General features: G+C 42.0%; 1 protein-coding gene across 1 annotated transcript; it reads right to left on the bottom strand.

The window, feature by feature from the left end:
* Positions 1-2,436: 2,436 nt before the first annotated feature.
* Positions 2,437-8,771, bottom strand: nrsn1l (neurensin 1-like). Its single transcript, XM_080485287.1, has 4 exons — positions 8,572-8,771; positions 6,131-6,209; positions 5,330-5,482; positions 2,437-4,084 (listed from the first exon to the last, which is right to left on the bottom strand). Exons 2-4 carry the CDS (start codon positions 6,188-6,190, stop codon positions 3,683-3,685), a joined length of 615 nt encoding a protein of 204 aa, XP_080341413.1. The 5' UTR covers positions 6,191-6,209; positions 8,572-8,771; the 3' UTR covers positions 2,437-3,682.
* Positions 8,772-21,682: the final 12,911 nt, after the last annotated feature.

Here is a 21,682-nt window from a genome sequence, read left to right as displayed (position 1 = left end):
ACTCTTTTTCAATACTTCTCTAAATGAACTCTTGAGTCAGAACCACATCTTGGGTGTAAACCGAACTCCTTTTGACGTGCCCGAACATTTTAAAACCGCATAATTTCGGCACAAATTTACACTGAAGTGACCTTTTGTAGACCTTTGATAATCAAGCCCCGCAGCAAATGATTAAAATCAAATTTGGAACCCCATCCACGGGCTTAGAAACGTTCCAGCTCTGTGCGTGGTTTCCAAAGCAGATGAGACGGTGCAGTGTGACGGTGCAGTGGGACGGACGGCTCTGTCAATCCTCGGCTGTGTGCTCCCTCTTCCCCCACAACTGTGTGACTCACTCCGCAAGCTCTGCAGCCAGTGGAGCGTAGCAGCCTCCATCTTCACAGGAAACTCCGCCACCGCTTCCACTTCTCCATCTCATTATGCACATACGTACTCCCGCTAATAAACCTAGCGTGCTCAAATCAGCCATGCAAACACGCGCCGAGAGTGTAAAGAGCCCACCAACAACAGGGATAGGAAAATAGTCCCAGTGATGGCGTGGATGTTCCCTCGTTTGCAGGTTATGATGTGTTAATGATCTCAACACAGGAAGACGAGATGATGTACGGAGGGCGTTTAATGACACTGTCACAACACTTTTAAATAGGCTTACTATTTAATATCCTCAATGTACAGAGCTGGGAAACTGGCTGCTTGATTCTGAGGGAGGTTTTGACCCAGTGAGTGTGTGTGTGTGTGTGTGTGTGTGTGTGTGTGTGTGTGTGTGTGTGTGTGTGTGTGTGTGTGTGTGTGTGTGTGTGTGTGTGTGTGTGTGTGTGTGTGTGTGTGTGTGTGTGTGTGTGTGTGTGTGTCTGTGTCGTCCTGTCTCGGCTGGCGAACATTAGGTGTCTCTGCTGTTGGTGTGTGACTTGGGAGACAGGATGAGTCACACTCAGTCACAGCTATGACTCATCCCACCAAAGTAACATGATGTACTCCACACACACACACACACACACACACACACACACACACACACACACACACACACACACACACACACACACACACACACACACACACACACACACACACACACACACACACACACACACACACACAGAACCCTGTACTGTACGTTCAACACTCGCTGTCATCATACTATTTTCTTTGGCTGAGCACATGCTCTTCTTGTTCACATTAATTCTAAATCTTTTTTTTTTATAATGCAAACATACATCTCTAGTTTGTTTGGGATTAGGAATTAGAGATTAGAGATTAAACTGGATTCAGGGAAAGGGTTTAAGAGAGATCTGGACTTCATTAAAACCTCATCAATGCCGGATCATGATGAAGGATGGAATATATACGAAATCGCAGATGCAGTGACCAAACTTTCAATTAAAAAAAAAAAAGAAATCCAGTTCTCATTACTTAAAGTTCTTGTAGTTTGAAAACTCGATCAGCTTCTTCACTGACTTTAATTCTTATCTTATTCTTTTATTTGGTTAACCGCAACACAAAGGGACATTTACTTTGAAAGAAGGACTTCAAATTGGAAACCACAGTGTTTTTGAAACCTTACGTTAAATCTGTTTGTTGCTTTTTTGTCGCCCGAACCAGGGTCGGCCTGGGACTTTCTGGATAGATTATATCTCTGGTTTGTGAGCAGCTTGGCCCCCCCAGATGAGCTGGAGGATGGTGCACGGCACAGAGAGGTCTGGGATTCTTTGCTCTATCCTGCTGATCCAATCCCAAATGGACTAAACATAAATGAAGATGGAGGCATCACAACATGATTGTTCACAGAGTCTGAGGTACAAGAGTGAAAGTGTCTGACATGGGGTCCACAAAGAGAAGCCGTGGGGAGCCAGTTGAGGAAATGCCTCTCAGCTCGCAACAACAACAGCAGCTTCTCTGCTAAAGGCTGAGCTCAACTCCTTTTCAAGCGTCTTAAAAACAGATGAACAACGCAAGAGTTTTCAGATGTCCTGAATCACATTGCGTGTTATGCAATCTATTAACATAAACTGCTTCAGGCCTTTCATGTCTGATGTTCATGAAGGCAAATGTATTAAATAGTGTGAGTCATTTTGATGCACGCAAAGCTTTACTAGATAATGTGTTGCATTAATTACTTGAAAAACACCAACAACTGACAAAGAAAATGGAGAAGAAGGGGTACAGTAGTTAGCATCTTCACCTTAATGCAACGATATTCCTATTGGAAAATTTCAGGCATTTCTTTATGGAGTTCACATGTGTGGCTTTGCGCAATTAAAAATCTACTCATGAGTTTTAACTATTGTAGAAATCCTTCAATTCATCAAAATGGAAAAAAAAAAAAAAAAAAGAAAAAAGCATAAATAGTTTGTGTTTGAAAATCATGTTAACTGCAGTAGAGCCGAGTGATTGGACAAAGTCAAACACTTTTTGAAAAAAAAAAAAATCAAGTATGCAGATCACAAGTTTATTTTGGCCATTTGTTTTTGCAGCGGTGACACATAATCCCATTGTACTTCATTATTTTCACCATGACTAATAATACCACAGCAAAACAGTGAAACACCAACAGCAACACTGTGTGGAATATGTGCCGGTAAATCAGTACGATTCTCTAACTCCTGCTCCCTATTACAACGGCTATTACAATAGATCGGAGGACCCAATCAGACAGGTGGCCTCTAAGAGTGCCGGTGCAAATCCCTCCTCCCTCAGAGCTTCGCCACTTATTCGCTCTGTGTGTGCCTGTAAACAAAAAACCTGATTGGTGTGAAAATCACGAGAGGGGAGAAGTGAGGGACCAATCGGGGAAAAAAAGAGTCTTTGTTCTGAGTTCAAAATAGAGCACTTGAAGCCCAACTGTTGCCTGGATACACAGATTGCAAGCAATTACAGAGCCAGATTACAGTGGGGAGGAAAATAGGCGATACTGTCAATGGAGTGCAAATTTATGCACGTGTGTGTGTGTGAGTGTGTGCGGTGTGCAAGGGGGTTAAGAGTGCAGGAGACTGTACATGGGTTCAAAACGGAGGGCTGAGCATTAGTGTAGATACGTGAAAAGGCAGGACTGGTAATGAGTCTCTTTATCTACAACCTCTCCGTGTGTGTGGCGTGAGTGTGTGAGTGTGTGTGTGTGTGTGTGTGTGTGTGTGTGTGTGTGTGTGTGTGTGTGTGTGTGTGTGTGTGTGTGTGTGTGTGTGTGGGTTTCAACATGTGATTCATGCAAAATTACCACCTCGATTGAAAACCCAAAATATCAAACATAGCAAAAGTACGAGATACGCTACCAAGTGGGAGCAAAACAACATTTTTTTTTCTGTCATCACGCACTGCAGCTCTGCTCTCTTTGATTGTTGAGGCATTACTCAGTGTATTTTCTTTTCATACAACACGAGTGCACTGCACAAACACAGTCTACCGTCAACGGATGTGTCCCTATGCTGCACTACGAGAAGCTTGAGGAAGCCACAAGGTCTTCGGTTCAAGCACTGGGGCCTCATTTATGCACTCCACTGTGGATGTTTTGAAATAAATCATTTCCTGAGTTGAATTTGTACTCCTAAAGCCTTTAAAGACCAAAAAACAACCCTCATCAGAACAATTACCCGGAGAAAAGGATAATTGTTGGATACAGAAACAAAGTAAATGAGGTCCCAGGACGAGAACATAAGCTTGGGCGCCCCGTAGTTCTGCTTTTATTTTAAGAATTCGGTTGCACATTTTTCCCTTTTGTTAGAGTGAAGGGAACTTTCCCTTCCTCTCTGCCTGGCGGCTTAGTGAGCACATCACCCGCGTCCTTAAATCCACCCCTCTTTGACCTCCGCTCCCCTTCCCCCGGTCTATAGAAGAGCCTCTCCTTCAGCTTGGCCCTGGGCAGGATCCACACCACCACCGCCATCGCCGTCAGAGTGGCGCCGAGGCAGGAGAGGCCGATCCCGACCGCCGCACTGACGTGCAGCCCCCGGTTGAAGCTGACGGCCTGGGTATCCACAAAGAACAGGTCCCCCTCTCCGAAAGACTCGATCTTCTGCGGGGTGGAGTAGCCGACCGACAGGGTGGCGACGCCCGCAGTCAGGATCAGCAGACCCAGGGCCAAGGACACCTGGCGGGACACACAGAGAGCTGAGCCGGTCGTTTGCGCCGCCTCCGTGCTTCTTTATTTGGCCTTATTTGCTCGGTGCTCCTCGCTTCTTGTTAGAAAAGGTCACCATGCAGAAAAATCATGTAAAGCTCGTGCCTTTACAAATACCACCACACCGCTGCCTGTTCATCATGCACAGACACTTCAAAATGCAATGTCTGCACTCTAATAAAGGATTGTTGTTGTTGTTGTTGTTTTTTTCTGGAGCTGTTACAAGCAGTGGCTGGTGAGAAGAAGAGGTGGCACAATCTATTCAGTTCAGGAAGCCATAGTTTTTACTCGCTAAAGCCCTGATTCGCTAAGATCCTGCAAGAAAACACGCTGAATTGCATGTTAATCCAAATACATAGCTCATTAACTGTGTTGTAATTTGCAGGTGATTTACTGAGAAAAAGAAGAAACAGGAGCAATCTAATGAGGATTTTGCCTGCTTTGGACCAGAGGTGACAAAAATAAGACCCGTGGGGCCAAAACAGGCCTGCAAAGAGGCTCCAATCCAGCCAAACCAAAAGCATAACGCAACAGCTATAGGCTTAAGTTTTTTGGGGGGATATTTCACTCTATTTTGAACCAGAAGGTTTCATTAAAATTGGCTTCATGTTGATATTATAGTCATTGTCAGTAGTATTTGTTTGGTTTTATGAACCTATAGACATTCTTATCATGTACATTGTGTGCCACAACAGGGTTATTAGGGCACTATTTTACTGTTCTGGTCCACTTAAGGTCAAAGTGGATTATAAGTGGTAACTGAACTAAAATGTGTTTGACACCCCTGGATTAGACTGTTCACATGTGATCTGCTGAAAATGGTATTATTTGCTTGCTGCCACTATGAAGTCACTGAAATATTACATATTCATGAAGGCAATATTCACACACACATCAAATGCGTGTGACTTTACTCACCTTTCATACTCAACCCTCAGTGCGCTCTGGTAATAAATCAGTTTCAGTGTGTGTGTGCACAATATCACATTTTTTCCCATTTTTATTGCCGCTAACCTTCAGTCAATCAGCCTTTTGGGCTATTAATTGCTCTTAATCAATCAAGCTGCTCAATGCAGTTGTCATAGAAATGACTAATAACGGCTCCAGTCGATGAATGAAAGTAACAGGTTTGAAGTTACTGAACCATGACGCTGAGAGTAAAGTAATTATGACAGTAAGAACGCAGTTTATTGCGCTCTGATATGAAGATTTTACCTTCCAGACTACTGAGTTCCACCACTGGGCTGATCTCTGGCTCTGGACGAACCCCCGGCCCTCGGCGTCTCTGTCCCACATGGAGGACGAGCACTCCTCATAGAAGTGGTGCAGATAGGACCGAACCCCAAACTGAAGGCAGCTGGAACCAGCCTGGAAAGACATGGAGCCAGAGATGGCACCAAATTACATGTGCTGTTTTCCGTGGAACAACACAATACATGCAATTTGGTCCAAAAAAGCTGTAAAATTCATCAATATCTTCTTCCAAATTGACCTTTATAAACTAATACGGATAGTTGGTTATTTATAGGACACTTTGTACACAAATAACAACAATAAAAATAAAACATCCTCATGTCAGTATCACTGTCTTTCTTTCTTTCTGCAGGATTTCTGTGTGTGAGATAAAATAGTTTTCTTAATTAAGCTGCTTTAGGTTTAGACTGCTTAGAGACCGTCTCCAATGTTTCTTTCTCTCAAAACAGTCAGTATTACCTGTCACTGTGACTCTCTCTGCAGGACATCTGGCTGTGAAACGATGGTTAAACTGCTTTAAATTGGCTAGGGACCTTCTCTAACACCAAACAAAAAGGACATTTTTTAATGTATCCTGTTGTTTGGGGTATATCTTCATATTTCATTTGAGTGTGAAGTGCCACGCGATGGCTGTATTGTAAACGGCGCTATATAAATAAAACTGAAATGAATTGAACTGAACTAATGTTGACCATGAGACTCCTTTAGCTGTAATGAAATGGAATAAAACTCAATCATATATGGTGGAACGGGGAAGCTCACCTCACTGCCGGAGGATTCTCCTCCTGTGCCCGAAACACAGGCCTCGGAGCACAGCGCCATCACACTCCCGGTAGCCCTGCTGTAAAAGATACACATTTATACTATGAGCCCTCCATAGTTGTGAGCAGATTGATATGTGTGCATATCAGCCGCTCAGCTGTTAACAGAAACATTGTTTATCTGCTGAATATGGATTTCCCTCAATAAAAGCCTCCCCGCCCGCAGAGACGCGTCATAAATCCCGGCCTGTGTCGTCGCGCTGCCCCAGTTATTGTTGTCGCGTGTGAACGATTGACGGCTACCGTGGCCCTGAGGTGACTCTATCACCACCCACGGATGAGTCACACATATGCAAGTGCGTGCGCACTGTATTCATGTCCCTCTGTTGTTATTCTCCTGAGGCTGTTTGCTTGATTTATTTTTATTCTTTGCTTTCAAGCAGTCTCACCAAGCGGCACACACACACACACACACACACACACACACACACACACACACACACACACACACACACACACACACACACACACACACACACACACACACACACACACACACACACACACACACACACACACACACACACACTTGGTCTGGGCTGTAATCCTGACCGCTGAATTAAGAATGACCCTGGGACAACATCCTTCAGGTGGAGGAAAACACTGACTGAAATAACCGAATGCACTGTGTGCTCTGACTTGTGGGGTAAATCTCTGATATACCTTAAACACAGCCGGACTGCGTAAGCTAAATGCCATGTTTTGTGGCTTTACTGACATTTTATTTTTCAGCTTGTAAAAGAAAAATAACCTGACCCTTCTGATTATGTGCTTGTAGCCAAGGAAGTAAATCCACTGGTGCACCGGGAAGCAAAGTCCACAAGTAATAACGGTTTTATTTACACGCAGGGTTAAAAATTAAGCAATAAGTTGTGACTCTAGTGGGAGAGAAAAACTAAAGACAGATAGACAGGCATTTCTCCTACTTTTCCTATGAGGAAGTAATTATTGTTACATTAAAAAAAAAAATCAGAAAGAAAGCTTTTTTTGAGTGTAGAAATAACTGACAAAACAATTAACTTTTGAGATGTACAATTACTTAGAGGATCTTACCTTTTATTGGGACTGATATGAAACATCAACTGTGTATTATAGAGGACAAACCTATACAGTGTTACTTTTTGTGAGTATTCGTAATGGTGACTGTAAAGTTTCCGTAACTAAATTTTGCTTGCAAACTGGAAGGAACCAAGTCGCCAGGAAAGCGGGGGTGAGGTGGGGTGGGGGTGGAGGCTGTGTGTATTATATATAAACATTCAAACATTATGTGCCTAATTTTATAGTTATTTTGTTAATTTGCCAATTTTGATTTTAGCCCTGACTTTCATTTTCATGGAAACGTTTGAGTGTTTCATTTTCACAGCAACATTTTTGAAAAGGATGTCCGTTCACACAAAAATGGCTAAAAATTATGCAGTTTTCATGTTTGGCCACCAGCGGGTGCTGTTGTTTGTTTTCGTAAAGAAACCACACACTGATGGACAGACTATGAAGGTGGATTGCTATTAAGGGTGAGATTTATAAAACTACCAAATCCCAGGTGAACACGACCGAGAGTCATGTCACTCTTGAGGCTGCCACGCGTGCAATTTTTTAAAATTATTTTACTATGACTGTGATGTCCATGCACAGTCGCAGCGATTCAAAAAGGTTGCAATTCAGAGACTTTTTGAAAAGTTGGACCTTAGAAGCCATTTTCAAAAAGTTATATTTTCCCTATGGCGGTTAAAACAGTGCAACACAACTCTATGAAAAAAACAAAAAAACAAAACCTAGCTGTGAAAATGGCTCAACCCACTGAATAGCCCCCAGGGTAGAACCTTAAGCCCTTTATTTAGCTGATTTCTGAACATAACTGCCACATTTCCTCACTAATGTGAGAAAATTACATTTATCATATATTTATCACATATTAATCACAGGGGATGTGTTCAAGCCGAGTAGTTTTTAACTGGTTTTTTTTTTTCAGTTTGTGTCGTTGTGAACGGAGCTGTCCATGGTTCTGGCGAGCCGCTCCAAACTTTCCTCTCCACATTCTGACAGGTTCGGACCAAAGAAAACGGCGGTAAGGACGAGGTAAGGCACGCGATTCTTATTTCAGAGCTTGGAAATTGCAGTTTACAACGATAAAAACAAACAAAAAGAAAACCGGGTGAGTGTTTTGGAACTGGTAAAATGATCTAGCTGACGCGGACTCCGGGGAAAACACGGACGCGAAGTGACCGCGCACACCAGTCACCAGTGAGTCATCGAGGCCATGTAAACTGGCTCAACTCAGCCTCTCTCTCGGTTTTTTTCTGGGTTTTTTTACATCTTTTTTGGGGCAGCAGCCTCCTCTATCAGTGTACCAGAGTGCAGAAGCAGGGAAGGACTCAGTCTTACCCCTCCTGGCCGGAGCGCTCGCTCTTCTCACAGGCGATCCATGCGCCGTCGGACCGCTGGATCTGCGAGGATGCGGCTGTCGATGTGCATCAGCTGGGAGGTCACACTGAGCATGCGTACAGACAGGCAGGAGGAAAAAACAGACATTCTGTGATGTGTGGTATCTTTAACCCATCGCCTGTCATTGCCACTGGACCACTGGCATGTTTTAGTGAGAAACATCTGTTAAAAATGAGGATCCTCCCCCACTGAGTCATAAATCCAATGGCTTCACTTTACCTGCATGTTGTTTATTATGTGCAGTGAAACTGGCAACTGTAAAAACTATGAGTAAGGTGAAACAGCAAACTAAAAGGCAAAACTGTGACTTGTTAAAGAAAAAAAAAAGAAGCCTAAAACAACTAAGATCCTGACACTTCCAGAAACCTTTGCCTGTGAACACACTTCACTGTGCAATCTACAAGTTAAAGCTTCCTCATGCAATCCCAGAACCACACTCAATCCTGCAACACAGCTCTCTTCTCTGGTCAAGAGTTTATGTAAAGGTCGTCAGAATCGTAATTTTTCTGGTTATTCTCATCAAACAGGCATCGTCTGGTGTGTGGGGCTGTATTAACATCTTCCACAACTGTAAAGGCCCTACCACTGCTGAAACAGATGTTTCAGAGAGACATATGCCCCCATTTGGATCTTCCCTTTAAGAGGGAAGTCTTGCATATTTCAACAAGTCACCAAGACCTTCTTGCTGTGAGGTGACAATACTAACCACTACCCCACCTCCACCGTGCAGCCATTTATTTGTTTTATTTATTGCACCATTGCGGGACTTCTCGACATCAACTTCGACTTATATGGATGGGACAAAAACACACAGAACCGATGCTGTCTTTATGTATCTGTCAGTTTATTTCATGCATGATAGATGTGCAAAGATGAAAACAATGTAAAACATTTGACCAGACCAGGCAAGAAAGGGGCGACAGCAACTTGGAGGAAAGGCACAGAAATAATATCTGTGACAGGAAGAAATGAAGGCACCACATTACCAATTCATGAGCTTTTCGAGGAGAAAGGTTAGATATCAGGTGTTTGGGTGGCCGAGCGGTCAGATAAGCACTTTGAATTGGAAGTTATAGATCAAATCCCTGGATGGTTAAAAGGTTCTGATGGGAAAAAGATCATCAACCCTCATCACCAAGACCCAAGGACCTCCCACCGAAATGAAATGACAAATTAAAGGCCAATCTTTGTCTACTTTTATGTACAGTGGATAAATCTGTTGTATCATTCAAAATACATTTGTCATATAGTCTTTGACATCGTCAAAGATTTTGTGATTTCGTCGAGATAATGAACAGGAAGTCTTTCTTCCTCTCCGCGGAGTGAAACTGAAAGTAAGTGTCGTTAAAAAAAAAAAGAAACCCAAAAAACTCTTCAGTTCGTGATACTTCAACTTCTACAAGAGGAATACACTAAATAAAAAAATTAAAAGAATAAAATATATCCAGGCTTTAAAGTATGAGCCTCTAAACTCACTGTTGGCCGGGTGCCACAGATTGACTGCCCGCCTAGAGGATGAAAGCCAGATTAAGACCCTCTATATATTTCTTGCCGTTCTCATCGAGGCCCGACGCCGTCCTCAGTTCATCTCGGATGAGCCGTCTGAATCCCGGCCCCCCCTCGGCTCATTCTGAACCTGTCCAGATCTTATCCCTTTGAAGTTTGTTTGGTCTAGAGGGCTTTGGCCACAGGTGCTTTTGAATTGGTTCGAACTCTCCTTGACTGACCTCATCTTGACCCCCTCCCCCTGCGTCCACTGAAAACTGCCTCTAAGTTGCAACCATTTTTCTCACTGTGACGCTCTGTCTCAATGGCAGTGCAAAGTGCGGCACTAAATGCATCAGTGAGCGACCTCAATGTCGTCTAAAGGATCATTTCATATTGGAGTGAGGGACGGCACATTTATCCCCAAAAGCCGGTGTTACTAAGTGAATTTGTGGAACTCTGAACACGGGGAAGAGTTTGGGGAGTTCAAGCCACAGTTTAATGTGAAAGTCGGGGGAAATTTCTCTGGCTGACGCCTTTAAAAAGTGCATTGACTCTCACGGGAAGAAAATGACTTGCGTGCGTGCATGTTATTTATATATTGTGCACATTATTTGTCAGTGCGTACAAAGATTTAGATGCGAGTATCAACATTTTTGATGTGTGTAATACAATTAGTGTGTGGGACCTGAGATTTGGCTGCACGATGGGTTTTGTTCTTCCCTCTGTGCAGACTGGCAGGCTGAGGTCGCCTGTTTTTAGGGCAAAGGTAGACATTCTAAAAATGATGTAGTTGTCATGTCGTTCCACAAGTTGGCGCTGCCGGTTGTGTTTGTAAAGACAGCACACACGTGCAACTTGGAGAACAATATGCTTTAAACATTAAGAATGGCGAGTACACAGACATTCGTAAGGACAGACCTGACTTGATGAAATTTAACGTACAAATCTAGATTAATTCTAATCAAAGCCGCAAATTGTAGCCTAATCATTTTGGAAAAACAAAACAAAACACGGCTTTCTGAGGTGAATATATAGACATTTACAGGTCCTTTAGGCACGCACAAATATCAGTATGTACAGTCCAAACATATTGCAGGCATTGTATCACACATGGAAAAATGTACTTCTACAAAATATCAATTGCTACGAACAAACAAATCTGTACACACAAAGATAATCTAAATACAGACACACAAGTATGACGATAATAATGAGTAGTGTGTGCGTGTGTGGAGTTATCAGATTGTCTGTAATTATATTCATCAGTGTGCAACTATAATGGACACCTATTCAGTGCTTCAAGCTACAAATGAGAATCCAAACTTTTAGAAATGTCATCAGGTGTAATATCAGGTGTCCGAGTGCTTTGTGTGGGAGGGAACGGCACAATAAATCCTTCCCGGTCTCATTATGGCATTAACAAAATGTAAGCGCAAAATGAAAAAAACAAAAAAAAAATAAACCCCCCTCTGCTTTGAAGAGTAATTTGTGTCTGATACTCAACTTGAAAAAGTTCAATTACCTTGCAAAAAAAAAAAAACCTCTTAAAATTACATCTACTCATTCTGCCTCAATGAAAAATTCAGAATCTATGAATAAGCAATCAGGTTTTTTTTTTTCATTGTAAAAGTTTCCCGAGGAGAGAATTGATGTCGGTCTCTGTTTAACTGCAAAGTTTTTCCTCAGCGTTTTTGCCTGTGGAGGGTTTTGGTTTGGAGTGTGTAGGTTACATATTTCGTTTATGAGATTTCCAAAGCGGGTACGATGTCTCAAGATTGTCTCGTACGTGTCTTAAAGGTGCAGTATGAAGAGTCAACAAGTCTTTCTGTTGCAGTGGAAAAGAAGCGAATCGGAGCGTTGCTTTTTTTTTTTTTTAAAGACATTATCAATAAATATTTTTGTCATTGTTGAAATTCTCTGGAAATGGTGATATTTCTTTTTTTATATATACATTGTGATGTTATTTAATTTGTGACATATTTAAGTGTTCATTTTGGAATTTTTCTTAAGGTGGAAATTGAAAAAATAAAAAACACAATTTGGAGAAAATATTCATTTATTTATCAGTTTTTTTCATCCATCCACCCATCTTCTTGCCTTAACCCAAACTAATAATGACATGGAAATATTTGAAATGGATCTGCATGTTGTTTTACATGATTGTTATTTTTGGAGTGGTGATAAAGTACTGTCACCATCTTTCCTTTGTAGAAGATCCATGTGTGGAGAAAAAAAAAACCCCCAACAACATACATTTACTGAACCTTTTTCTTGGCAATACGAAAGAGAGGAGGTCAAGAGTTTAGTATTGCATCCGCGAGATTGGAGTTTTCTGGGATTCATAAGTGAAAGAAGATCCACTTTTACAAAAAAAGAGACATTCGTGTAAGTGCCTGCCATAATAAGACTATTTCCACCGCTCACCTTCCCATCAGACGGGCCTCTCTGATGAGAAACTGCACCATTATATCGCTTCCCTCTACAAGCCAGCACACTCATGTTGACAGCAACAATAAATTTATGTGGCGAGACAAAGGTCTGCTGGTCTGCTGCAGCGCCACTGGGTTTGCTGGAAACACGCCGCCGGAGCCGCACAATGAAAGAAGGCAGCAGCAGACCAGCAGCCACCTTGTTTTGTCAGGCAGGAGAATCGTTTCTGTTCATGGAGTCTGACAGCTTTTGAAACAGAGAGATAATTGCACAGTTTCCAGTTAGCAAGGGGACATGTGATGGCAGGGTAAAGCTGCAGAAAAAATCCTCCATACAGTGTGCATTTACTCTGATATCAGTGTGCTGCTAACGTGGCAGAAACAATTCTTAGTTGATGACCCGGTCCGCATCAGTATATCACTAAAGTGCATGCTGCGAGTGAGCCACTCCCTTGTTCCCTTCACCGACTGTGGATACAACTGTAGTTCAAACAACGCAAAGCTCACATGATCTCTCAAAATACCTCTACTCCACTCCAAATATGTAACTTCTACGGCCTCATATCAGCCACGTTGGGGTAGCACTGAGCTGAAAGCCAGAATGTGAAGACAATCGCTTACAAAAATGGCCAAATTAAAGTCAATAATTAACCAAAGCTATCATAAGCCATTGGATGGAGTTGGGAAAAATGAATGTCCAGGCAAGGAATCAAACTGAAAACATGCCGTGAACTGAGAGAGGGAATTACTACTTCTTATTCTTGTACTTATCTGCACTCTGCATTCATTTCTTAGCTTATGACAGACCAACAGCGCAGTACCACAAGTAACCCTTAGGGGGCAATGTGACTCCTGAGTGTGCCTGAATGAGGCATGAAAAAGAAACATGGCGGACCTTTTCAAGGATGAGATGAACTGGGTAATTCCATCGTTTCCTAGAAACTTTCCCAATCACCTCCCATTGCTCTACTTCAGGGAAAGCTACAAGCTCTTCCTTGAGGGGAATTCATATGCGAGACACTCCTGGTTAGTTTTTTTTTTAAATATCGAACATGCTGGTTTTTGGTGATTACCCTCATTGTCGATACAAGAATAAAGAATTCACTGCATTTAACGGTCTCACTGATTACTGACAATGCCGAGTCCATTTTATTCTCCTTTGCAAACAGGATAATCATTATGTTAAGAGTTGCTATGCTGGTGGTCATCAACACAGCTTGTACTCTGTTGCCATGGAGCCGTTGTATAGGTAGAAAGTGCATGCCAATGTAAAGGACGCACAGAAGTGCGAGGGCAGCAACGATAACATTGTTTCAAACAGACGCATGTGTGGAGCTTAGATGAGCCTTTTTGCATGAAGTATTCAGGGTAAAAGAAACCACTTTGAAAATAACATTCTCGTTAGTGTCACGTTACATGAAGAACATTTTTTCTTTTCAGGACACTAAAACGAGCCTTCATAACTCGATTGAAACCAAGTCATGTTCAACAAAGCCCACTGAGTTTATTATTTTTTTTTTTTGGAAACAATGGAGTTTTTCTACCTGTGAAGCCCACTCATCTTTTGTATTCATTCATGATTTCTTGACACTGTAGATATCAGAGGGTGAAGCATTCAACTGGACCCTCAGATGCTTCTAAAAAAAAAAACGTTTACATGACATTCTGACTTTTGGTTTCAGAAGAGTTCCGTTTTTACATGGCAACGCTTTGGAAACAATGTCCGTTTACACGGAAACGGCAGAAACGCTTAAAACGGTGCAGCTTTCATGTTCGACCACTAGTGGGTGCAAGTGTTTTTATGTAATGAAACCACAGACACACACACGCAGAGAGCAATACCCTATAAACACTGACAATGGCGAGTATACAGACATTCGTTTGGACAGACGACCAAGTTGGATTATTGATCAAGTTGACTCTCAACTATAAAACTACCATTGTTGTTATTTTCCATGTACTCACACATGTGCAAAGAGAAGGATTTATTATGCCCGTTTATTATGCGTCTTTTTTGAGGGGTTCATTAATAGAACTAGAACACAGTCCTTAAAATCATCCTTTCATTGATGCGGAAGAACTCGGTTCTTTTTATTACTTGAATAATTACTTCATATACTTATTATTATGAGTATGTCGTGTTCAGCTGTTTGAACCTCTGGCTGCTAATAAACCTCCCGTGCTACATTTTTAAAACAGGTTTTATTGGCTTCCTTGAGTTTCAAATTTGCAGTTTTAGCTTTCTAACTGGCATTTTCATCCAAACCTGAGCCGACGTGAAGCAGATTGAATCTATATGACAAAGCAATAACATTGCTTTTCGTTTTAGACGACAGATCAGTGGTTACTGAAGTGTGGGACCAGCTTTGGGGTCAAGGGAATGAATGTCTTATCCCAGCATGAGTGGAGAGTATAGCTATTTATTATTTTAAAACATACATTTATTCTACATAGTTTATTGTAAAATTGACTTCAGTTGTAGCTACAGATTACAGACTTTCAGAATTCACTATTTGTTTGTGCGACACTGCGTGCAGGACTGTCAATGTTGAAGAATTGTAGCAGCTTAAATCATCAATGAGTAAAAATCATTAAGATACAATCATCTTCCTCCTCATTCATGTTTGTTATTTCTTCTTTAAATGGACTTTTCAGCTTGATGTTTTCTTTTTCATTATTGAGTAAAAAAGTAAAACGTGGTTTCTGCATATCAAAATCAAATAGACTGACAACCCTCCTGCTCGGCTCTGTCTGTTTAAATCCAACACAGGAGATAAAAATGAAACGTGGAGTCTTTTTTCTTTCTTTTTTTTTTTTTTAACTATTAACCAGCAGTGATAAATGCAGTAAGGTAAAGTGATTTTTCCCCCTTTTTTTTTTTGCAACTCTGTCCATCAAGTGCCAATCCGAACAGGCTGGTGCGTTTAAACGGAGCGCTGTCAAAAGGCTGATAAAGCCCCTGGGGATGCAAACTAAGCTCTCATTTTGAAGCGGGCTCACTATGGTGGAAATAATACTATGGTGGAAATAATGTAAAAAGAAACAACCTTGCACACTCAGTCATATAGAGTGTAATATGTGTTCTGTAAATATTTCAGTGTTTCATGGAAATGCATTATTTATGTGGACTGTCACAACAGATCCCAAATGAAAAGAAAGCAAATACTGTCATTTTTACATATTGGAGTGAGCGTTTGTGGGGCAGAATAAGTCTTTGTGTGTGTGTGTGTGTGTGTGTGTGTGTGTGTGTGTGTGTGTGTGTGTGTGTGTGTGTGTGTGTGTGTGTGTGTGTGTGTGTGTGTGTGTGTGTGTGTGTGTGTGTGTGTGTGTGTGTGTGTGTGTGTGTGTGTGTGTGTGTGTGTTTGTGCTTCATCATCTATGCTCATTTGTTATTTAGACACAGTGTGGTAAGTCATAAAAGGCACAATGTTAAAAGAATATTTCCAAGGTGCCCTCAGTGAGAGACAGAAATCCGCTCTTGTTTGTCGTTCATGTGCGTGAGCACACACACACACACACGCACACGCACACACACACGCACACAGACACAAAGGTTTTTTTTTATGGCCGAGCTGTGCTCTACCAGAGAAAAAAAAAAAAATTCCATGGTTACGAGTCCAGCAAGGTCAGGTACAGGATGTGAGTGCTAGGTGTTGATTGGCTGAGCGATAATTACACTTTCCTTTAAGATGATGTGCAAATAGGATTTTTTTCTTCTTTTTTATCATCTGCTCTCTATTTAGAAAGCGGTTGTAAAGCATTATCAGTCATTTCAGCTGCGTCGCCTTTGCTGCCCTTATTACTTCCTTTATTCACCGGCTTGGAGGGTTATTCTTTCGGTGTGATAAATTATGCATTGTGCTCATCTGGTATCTTAAAAAATAACCTGTGCATCAACCCACACCAGCCGGTAAAGCCACTGTCAATATCCGGGAACATCCGCACAATCACGTTAATTACTTGTGAAAAGCCTTTCATTTACTGGCTCGTCAAACAGAAAAGGGCAGCGCGCTCTCCAAAGCCACAATATTTAGGTTTGATGACTGCGGTGGCAGTTTCATCCTTTCATTTCTCCACCTGTCTAATCCTTTTTAGGCTGGTGAGGATGGTGGCGGCCATCCCAGCATGCATTGAGAGGGAAGTCGGGGGGGGGGGCTTTTGACAAGTTGGCAGTTCGGCTGAGAGCTAATCGAAACACAGAGATGCTCACGTTTGCGTCTTCTCCATTGCTTGTCTGGATCCCTTTCACTTCGCCACAAAAACGCATTTGAATGCAGAAGATTATTATTCTCTGACGAGGGGGAATTGTGCCTCCGACACTCATTCAATTTGTCGAAAGAAATTAGATGAGAAGGACCCACACGGAGAGTTAGCTTAGCTTGAATAGCGAGCTGCTCGCTCCTTCTTACAAGTATAATTTAATTCAACCTCCAGGATGGCAAAAAGTTGTATACAGTCTGGAAAAGTGATGGCAAATTACTGCTGTAGCCTACAATATGTATGTAAAAGATGAAGAACAGAGGAAATTAGGGATGCACCGATACCACTTTTTTAAAGGAAAAGTGCAAGTGCTAGCTAATTGCCGATTACCAAGTACCGATACAACTACATTAAGTCGAAGTCATACTCCTCTGAGTCGAAGCCGCCAACAGCCTAACTGTCTACCGTACGCATCGGCAAGTGTGTAGCGTCTATCTAAGCCCTCTGCTTGTTGTGTGTCACCACACGCTCCAGTTCACTTTTAATGAGTGTATCAGTCATACTTTAATCATGTAGCATCGCTGGTGTGTGATCCCTGACACTCCTCAGCATGTAGCATATAGCATATAGCATGGCTCAGTGCTACTGGATCCCCTGAGCAGTTAAACTAATGAATGACATGCAGTTAGCTCTGCTGCTTTAAATGTGATCAAGTGATCAAGTTGTACGAATTAGCGTTCACCTCCTCTTGATATTTTGGCACCGGATTTACAGTTTCCCTTACTTTTGTCATTGTCAACAATTGTAAAGAATCTCCAAACTGCGGACACTGCTCTCCCTGTCTTGTGTACCTGTAGGCAACGTTGCTGCCGCGTACGTAATCTTCACCCAATTCAGATTTTCTGCTCACGAGTGAACAATATCCAACCTGTTTTGTGACCATGTGAACGTTGCAATTCCAATTTCTGCCCGCCAGACCGAGGCCTCTGTCATACGTGGTACCAATTCTGATCTGCATCTGATGTCTTTCAACGTAACTTCCCTCTAAATGATCTGGTTGCAAATATACAACTGCCTCGTCTTTGAGATGTGACTGACACCAGGAATCTTCCCCGCCAAAATGTTAAAAGCTGTGCTCTTTTTTTTCCTCAATCTCCTTCTTTCCATCGCCGCTTTGACTAGATTTTGTCCGCTCCTATTACACAACAACTTGAAAATGGATACACACGCACTGACCAGTGTTGCCAGATTGAGCGGGTCTCCCCCAATTAGGGAACCAAATTCTCTTACCTTTGTACTTTGTTTATTTAGTGCAGTTGTGTGCTTATGACGCGTTCTTTATTACACATATAATAGTTTTAGGATTTTAACATGATTTCGACAGAGTTTGAGATTTCGGCTGGTTTTAACTGAGGTGGGTGAGTTTTACATTGTTTGGGCTGTAAACAGTGACTCAGATCTGGCAACCCTAGTGCTGACATGTGTAGTGTCCATCTTTACTTTCATAAACAGCATACTCGGAATTATGTCATACATTCTGCGCATGTGGTCACTCTGGGGCTAAATCACATTCACACGGCAGTCTGATGGTGGTCTTGTTTAAAATGTAGTATGAACGATCGCGCGCCCAAAAAAAAAATTGTATTTCAATAAAACATCGGATTCGAGCGTCAAGACCTGCAGTGTGAAAGTAGCCATAATCTCACCACTTCAAAAACTTCAGTATAAACGATGAGATGAATAGTTTTATCAGATATGTCTGTTAATTTATATCTATTTTCAGATAATCTACTATGTCACCGGGGTCTACACTCACTTATTATTTTAATGGTCTAAATGTGAGAAAAGTCTCATATGAAGCTGAGACTCATCCATCCTGAGCTCTTGAACTGCACTGAGAAGCTGCTGGACGACACAGGAAGAACATGCCTGTAACTAAGCTGTGATTTCCTGTTACTTTGTACCTTTTCACATCTTCCGCTCATCCTGCTTCTCCTGCCTCTCGTCTATCGCCCGGCGTCACAAAAGACAGAATGAAAGTTTAAACCTACGATCTGAAGCAAAAGCAGGTTGGCACTTATCTTTTAATTACACTCAAGGCTTGCAAACTCTTCCCCTCTTGTGTCATATCTCTCGGCGCTCTGAGTGAGTACACATTATAATTGCACAACAAAACCTCCATGACTTTTTATTTCCTTTGTGTGTTATTGTGAAGTGGAGCTGGCAGCGGCGCTGCGGGCGGGGTGACGGCGGTGCACAGTTCAGAAGGTCGCCGCACGCGTTTGTGGCCACGTTACATCACGCGGAGCGTCAGATAATGGCACATTAACATGAATAATGCACCCGGTGTTGACAAGCGCAGGGAAACACACACAGTCTAAATATTCCATAAGGAGAGGAATTCATAGAATAGAATAGCACTTTGGGAACTAATGGCCCGTCAGGTGTCACATCCTATGATGAAGAGGCAGGGGAGTGTGTGCATGTGTGCATGTGTGTGTGTGTGTGAGACTGCTGCTCATTATTGCTCGATATGGGCGATAAAAACATTTCCTGGAAAAACCTTTTAAAATGTTTTTGGGGGGGGGTGGGGTGGGGGGGTGGGGGGGTGGGCTTCGTACTCTCCGCTTGTGCTTGTCAGCAAAGAAACGGCTGTTTCTGAAAATACTGTAAGCAATGCACAATGCCCTCTCAATAATTAACTCTCCAGGCATAGCAGGAAATATACTGCAGAAATAAGATGGTCACAAAATCTGTTGTAGTCAAGATCACCCAAGATCAAGTCATTTCCAAGACCAGACCATCCCAGGACCAAGACAAGACCGAGATTTTAAGGGGCCAAGACCAAGTCAAGCCCTTGACAATGCGGTTTCGACATCTGTCTCGAGAACCACAACATTTCTTTTTCAAGACTTTGATTTGGTGAGAAACAGAGTCTGATTGATTTGCTGTTCATGATGAGGGCGCAATACCTACAGTATGTGTTACGTTACGCATTGTCTGCCTCATTGTGGAAACAAAGACGTGCTGATGTCATTACATTGGCAAAGCTGTCCCCCAAAAAATCATTTCTTGGAGATGAATCGCTTCAATAAATACTAATGTCTGTGGGTATTTAGAAAAATGTGGAGGATGCGGCTCAGTTAGTGGTGGTCTTCCAAGACCAAACTTCCCCCAGTGGAGGTCATTCACGTACTGTATATTTACCATTATGTTACAAGAATTCATGGTATTAAAAATGATATTGCACCATGCTATGTTAAATCAGGCCAAATTGTATTTCACTTTGTTACCTTTTGTTGCATCAGACACATCAGGTTAGTTTAAGTTACATTACCAAACGATGCAATACCCTAATGCCACATCCTGCTGTGTTACATATTATGTCATGGCGCATTATTCCAGAGCTACACAACACTTATTTGCTGTCTGCTACTTTACTATTGTATTATGTTACACTCCGGTCTGCTATGCCACATTAGGCCATGTTATACTATGTTACGGTATCTCACATTGTGCTATTTTACACTGAGCTACACTACGTTAAGCTGTGCTAGCCGAGCTTATGCTTTGCTACCTTACCCTGTACTACCTTCAGCTCCGCTACGTTAAGCAATGCTTACTTGTAGCTATGCTACTTTAAGATATGCTTTGCAATTTTCCCCCGCTATAAGCTATACTACTTCAAGCTGCAATTTGCGACATTACCAGCATTAAGCTACACAATGCTATGTTGCATTATGCTATGTTACGCTATGTTACACTGTGCTACACTACGTTAAGCTGTACTTTGCTCCGGTACCCTACATTGCCTTGAGCTATGCTTAGCAGGATTTCTATTGCAACAACACATCATTAGTAACGTGAAACTAACCAGTCTCAGGACTGTCTTCCACTTTAGGCTATGCTTTGCTACGTTACATTGCATTATGCTAAATATCCAGCATGAGAATTGACTGTCAGAGCTGGTGTACGTTCATTCATAACTGCATCATCTGAGGGAAACAGAAGTCTTTGATTGCTATGAGTGAAACCATGCACACTCCGAAAATGATCTAAAGTGATAAAAGTGGGGCGCAAATAGAGACAAACCAAGATCTGAACAATGCTTGAGTGCTCAGCTATGCTGCAAAGAGCTGCAGCGCATCCAGTATCATATTACTAATGCTAATTTAATCAGTGTAATCCCCTGTGGTTCTTGGGCCCATCATTTGTAACGATGGCAGTGTTTGTTTCTGGTTCTCTCCTCTCTTTGCGTTGCCTGAACCTTATCAACCTGAGGCAGACCCTTGATCTTTGGCTCTGGTTCTTCTGGAGCTTTCTTCTTGACGCAAGGGATTTTGTTCTTTCCCCTGTTGCTCACATTGAATTTGTATGGAAGACTGTGCTGCAACTGTCAATATATACATGAACCCTACATGAAATCAGATAAATGAAAACGATTCTTCGCTGAATGACAAACCGGTTCAGATCAGATCAGAAATTGAAAAAAAATTGTCGCTTTTGATCCAAAAATGTTGGATATGGCTCTGATATATAAGGGTCCAAAGCAATATGTATGCAAACATATTTACGTAGATTTAATGATGTTATACAGTAATAATAATCCTGTACTAGATCTTCCGATCACTGTTAATTACTCTGGATAAAAAAACCCTCATAAATGTAGACATGTGCTGACAATCCTATGTAACACACTGATTCAGGGAGTCATATAAGTGATGTGAAATGATTCTACAGTGATTCCTCATTCATTTCAGTCATGTTTCAGCTGCAGGGGAAATGTTTTACATATACTCTTAGATTCTGCGTGTTCGCGGATGAAACACAACGCAACTCAAACCCTCCACCAAAAGGCCCCTGAAGCATGGCTCCTCTTCATCTTTCGCCCCGAGAGGATACATTTCATCATTCATCCAGTTATTATCACTTTT

This window comes from Lipophrys pholis, assembly GCF_963383615.2.
Source record: "Lipophrys pholis genome assembly, chromosome: 17".
Taxonomy (NCBI): domain Eukaryota; kingdom Metazoa; phylum Chordata; class Actinopteri; order Blenniiformes; family Blenniidae; genus Lipophrys; species Lipophrys pholis.
Note: the sequence above shows the minus strand (reverse complement) of the source record. Positions and strands in the feature narration are given on the sequence as shown.

Coding starts and splice junctions, on each gene's coding strand:
- nrsn1l (XM_080485287.1), bottom strand. CDS start 6,190: ATGGCGCTGTGCTCCGAGGCCTGTGTTTCGGGCACAGGAGGAGAATCC. Junction 5,483..6,130: donor GAGAATCCTCCGGCAGTGAG/GTGAGCTTCCCC, acceptor ATGTCTTTCCAG/GCTGGTTCCAGCTGCCTTCA. Junction 4,085..5,329: donor GGAACTCAGTAGTCTGGAAG/GTAAAATCTTCA, acceptor GTGTCCCGCCAG/GTGTCCTTGGCCCTGGGTCT.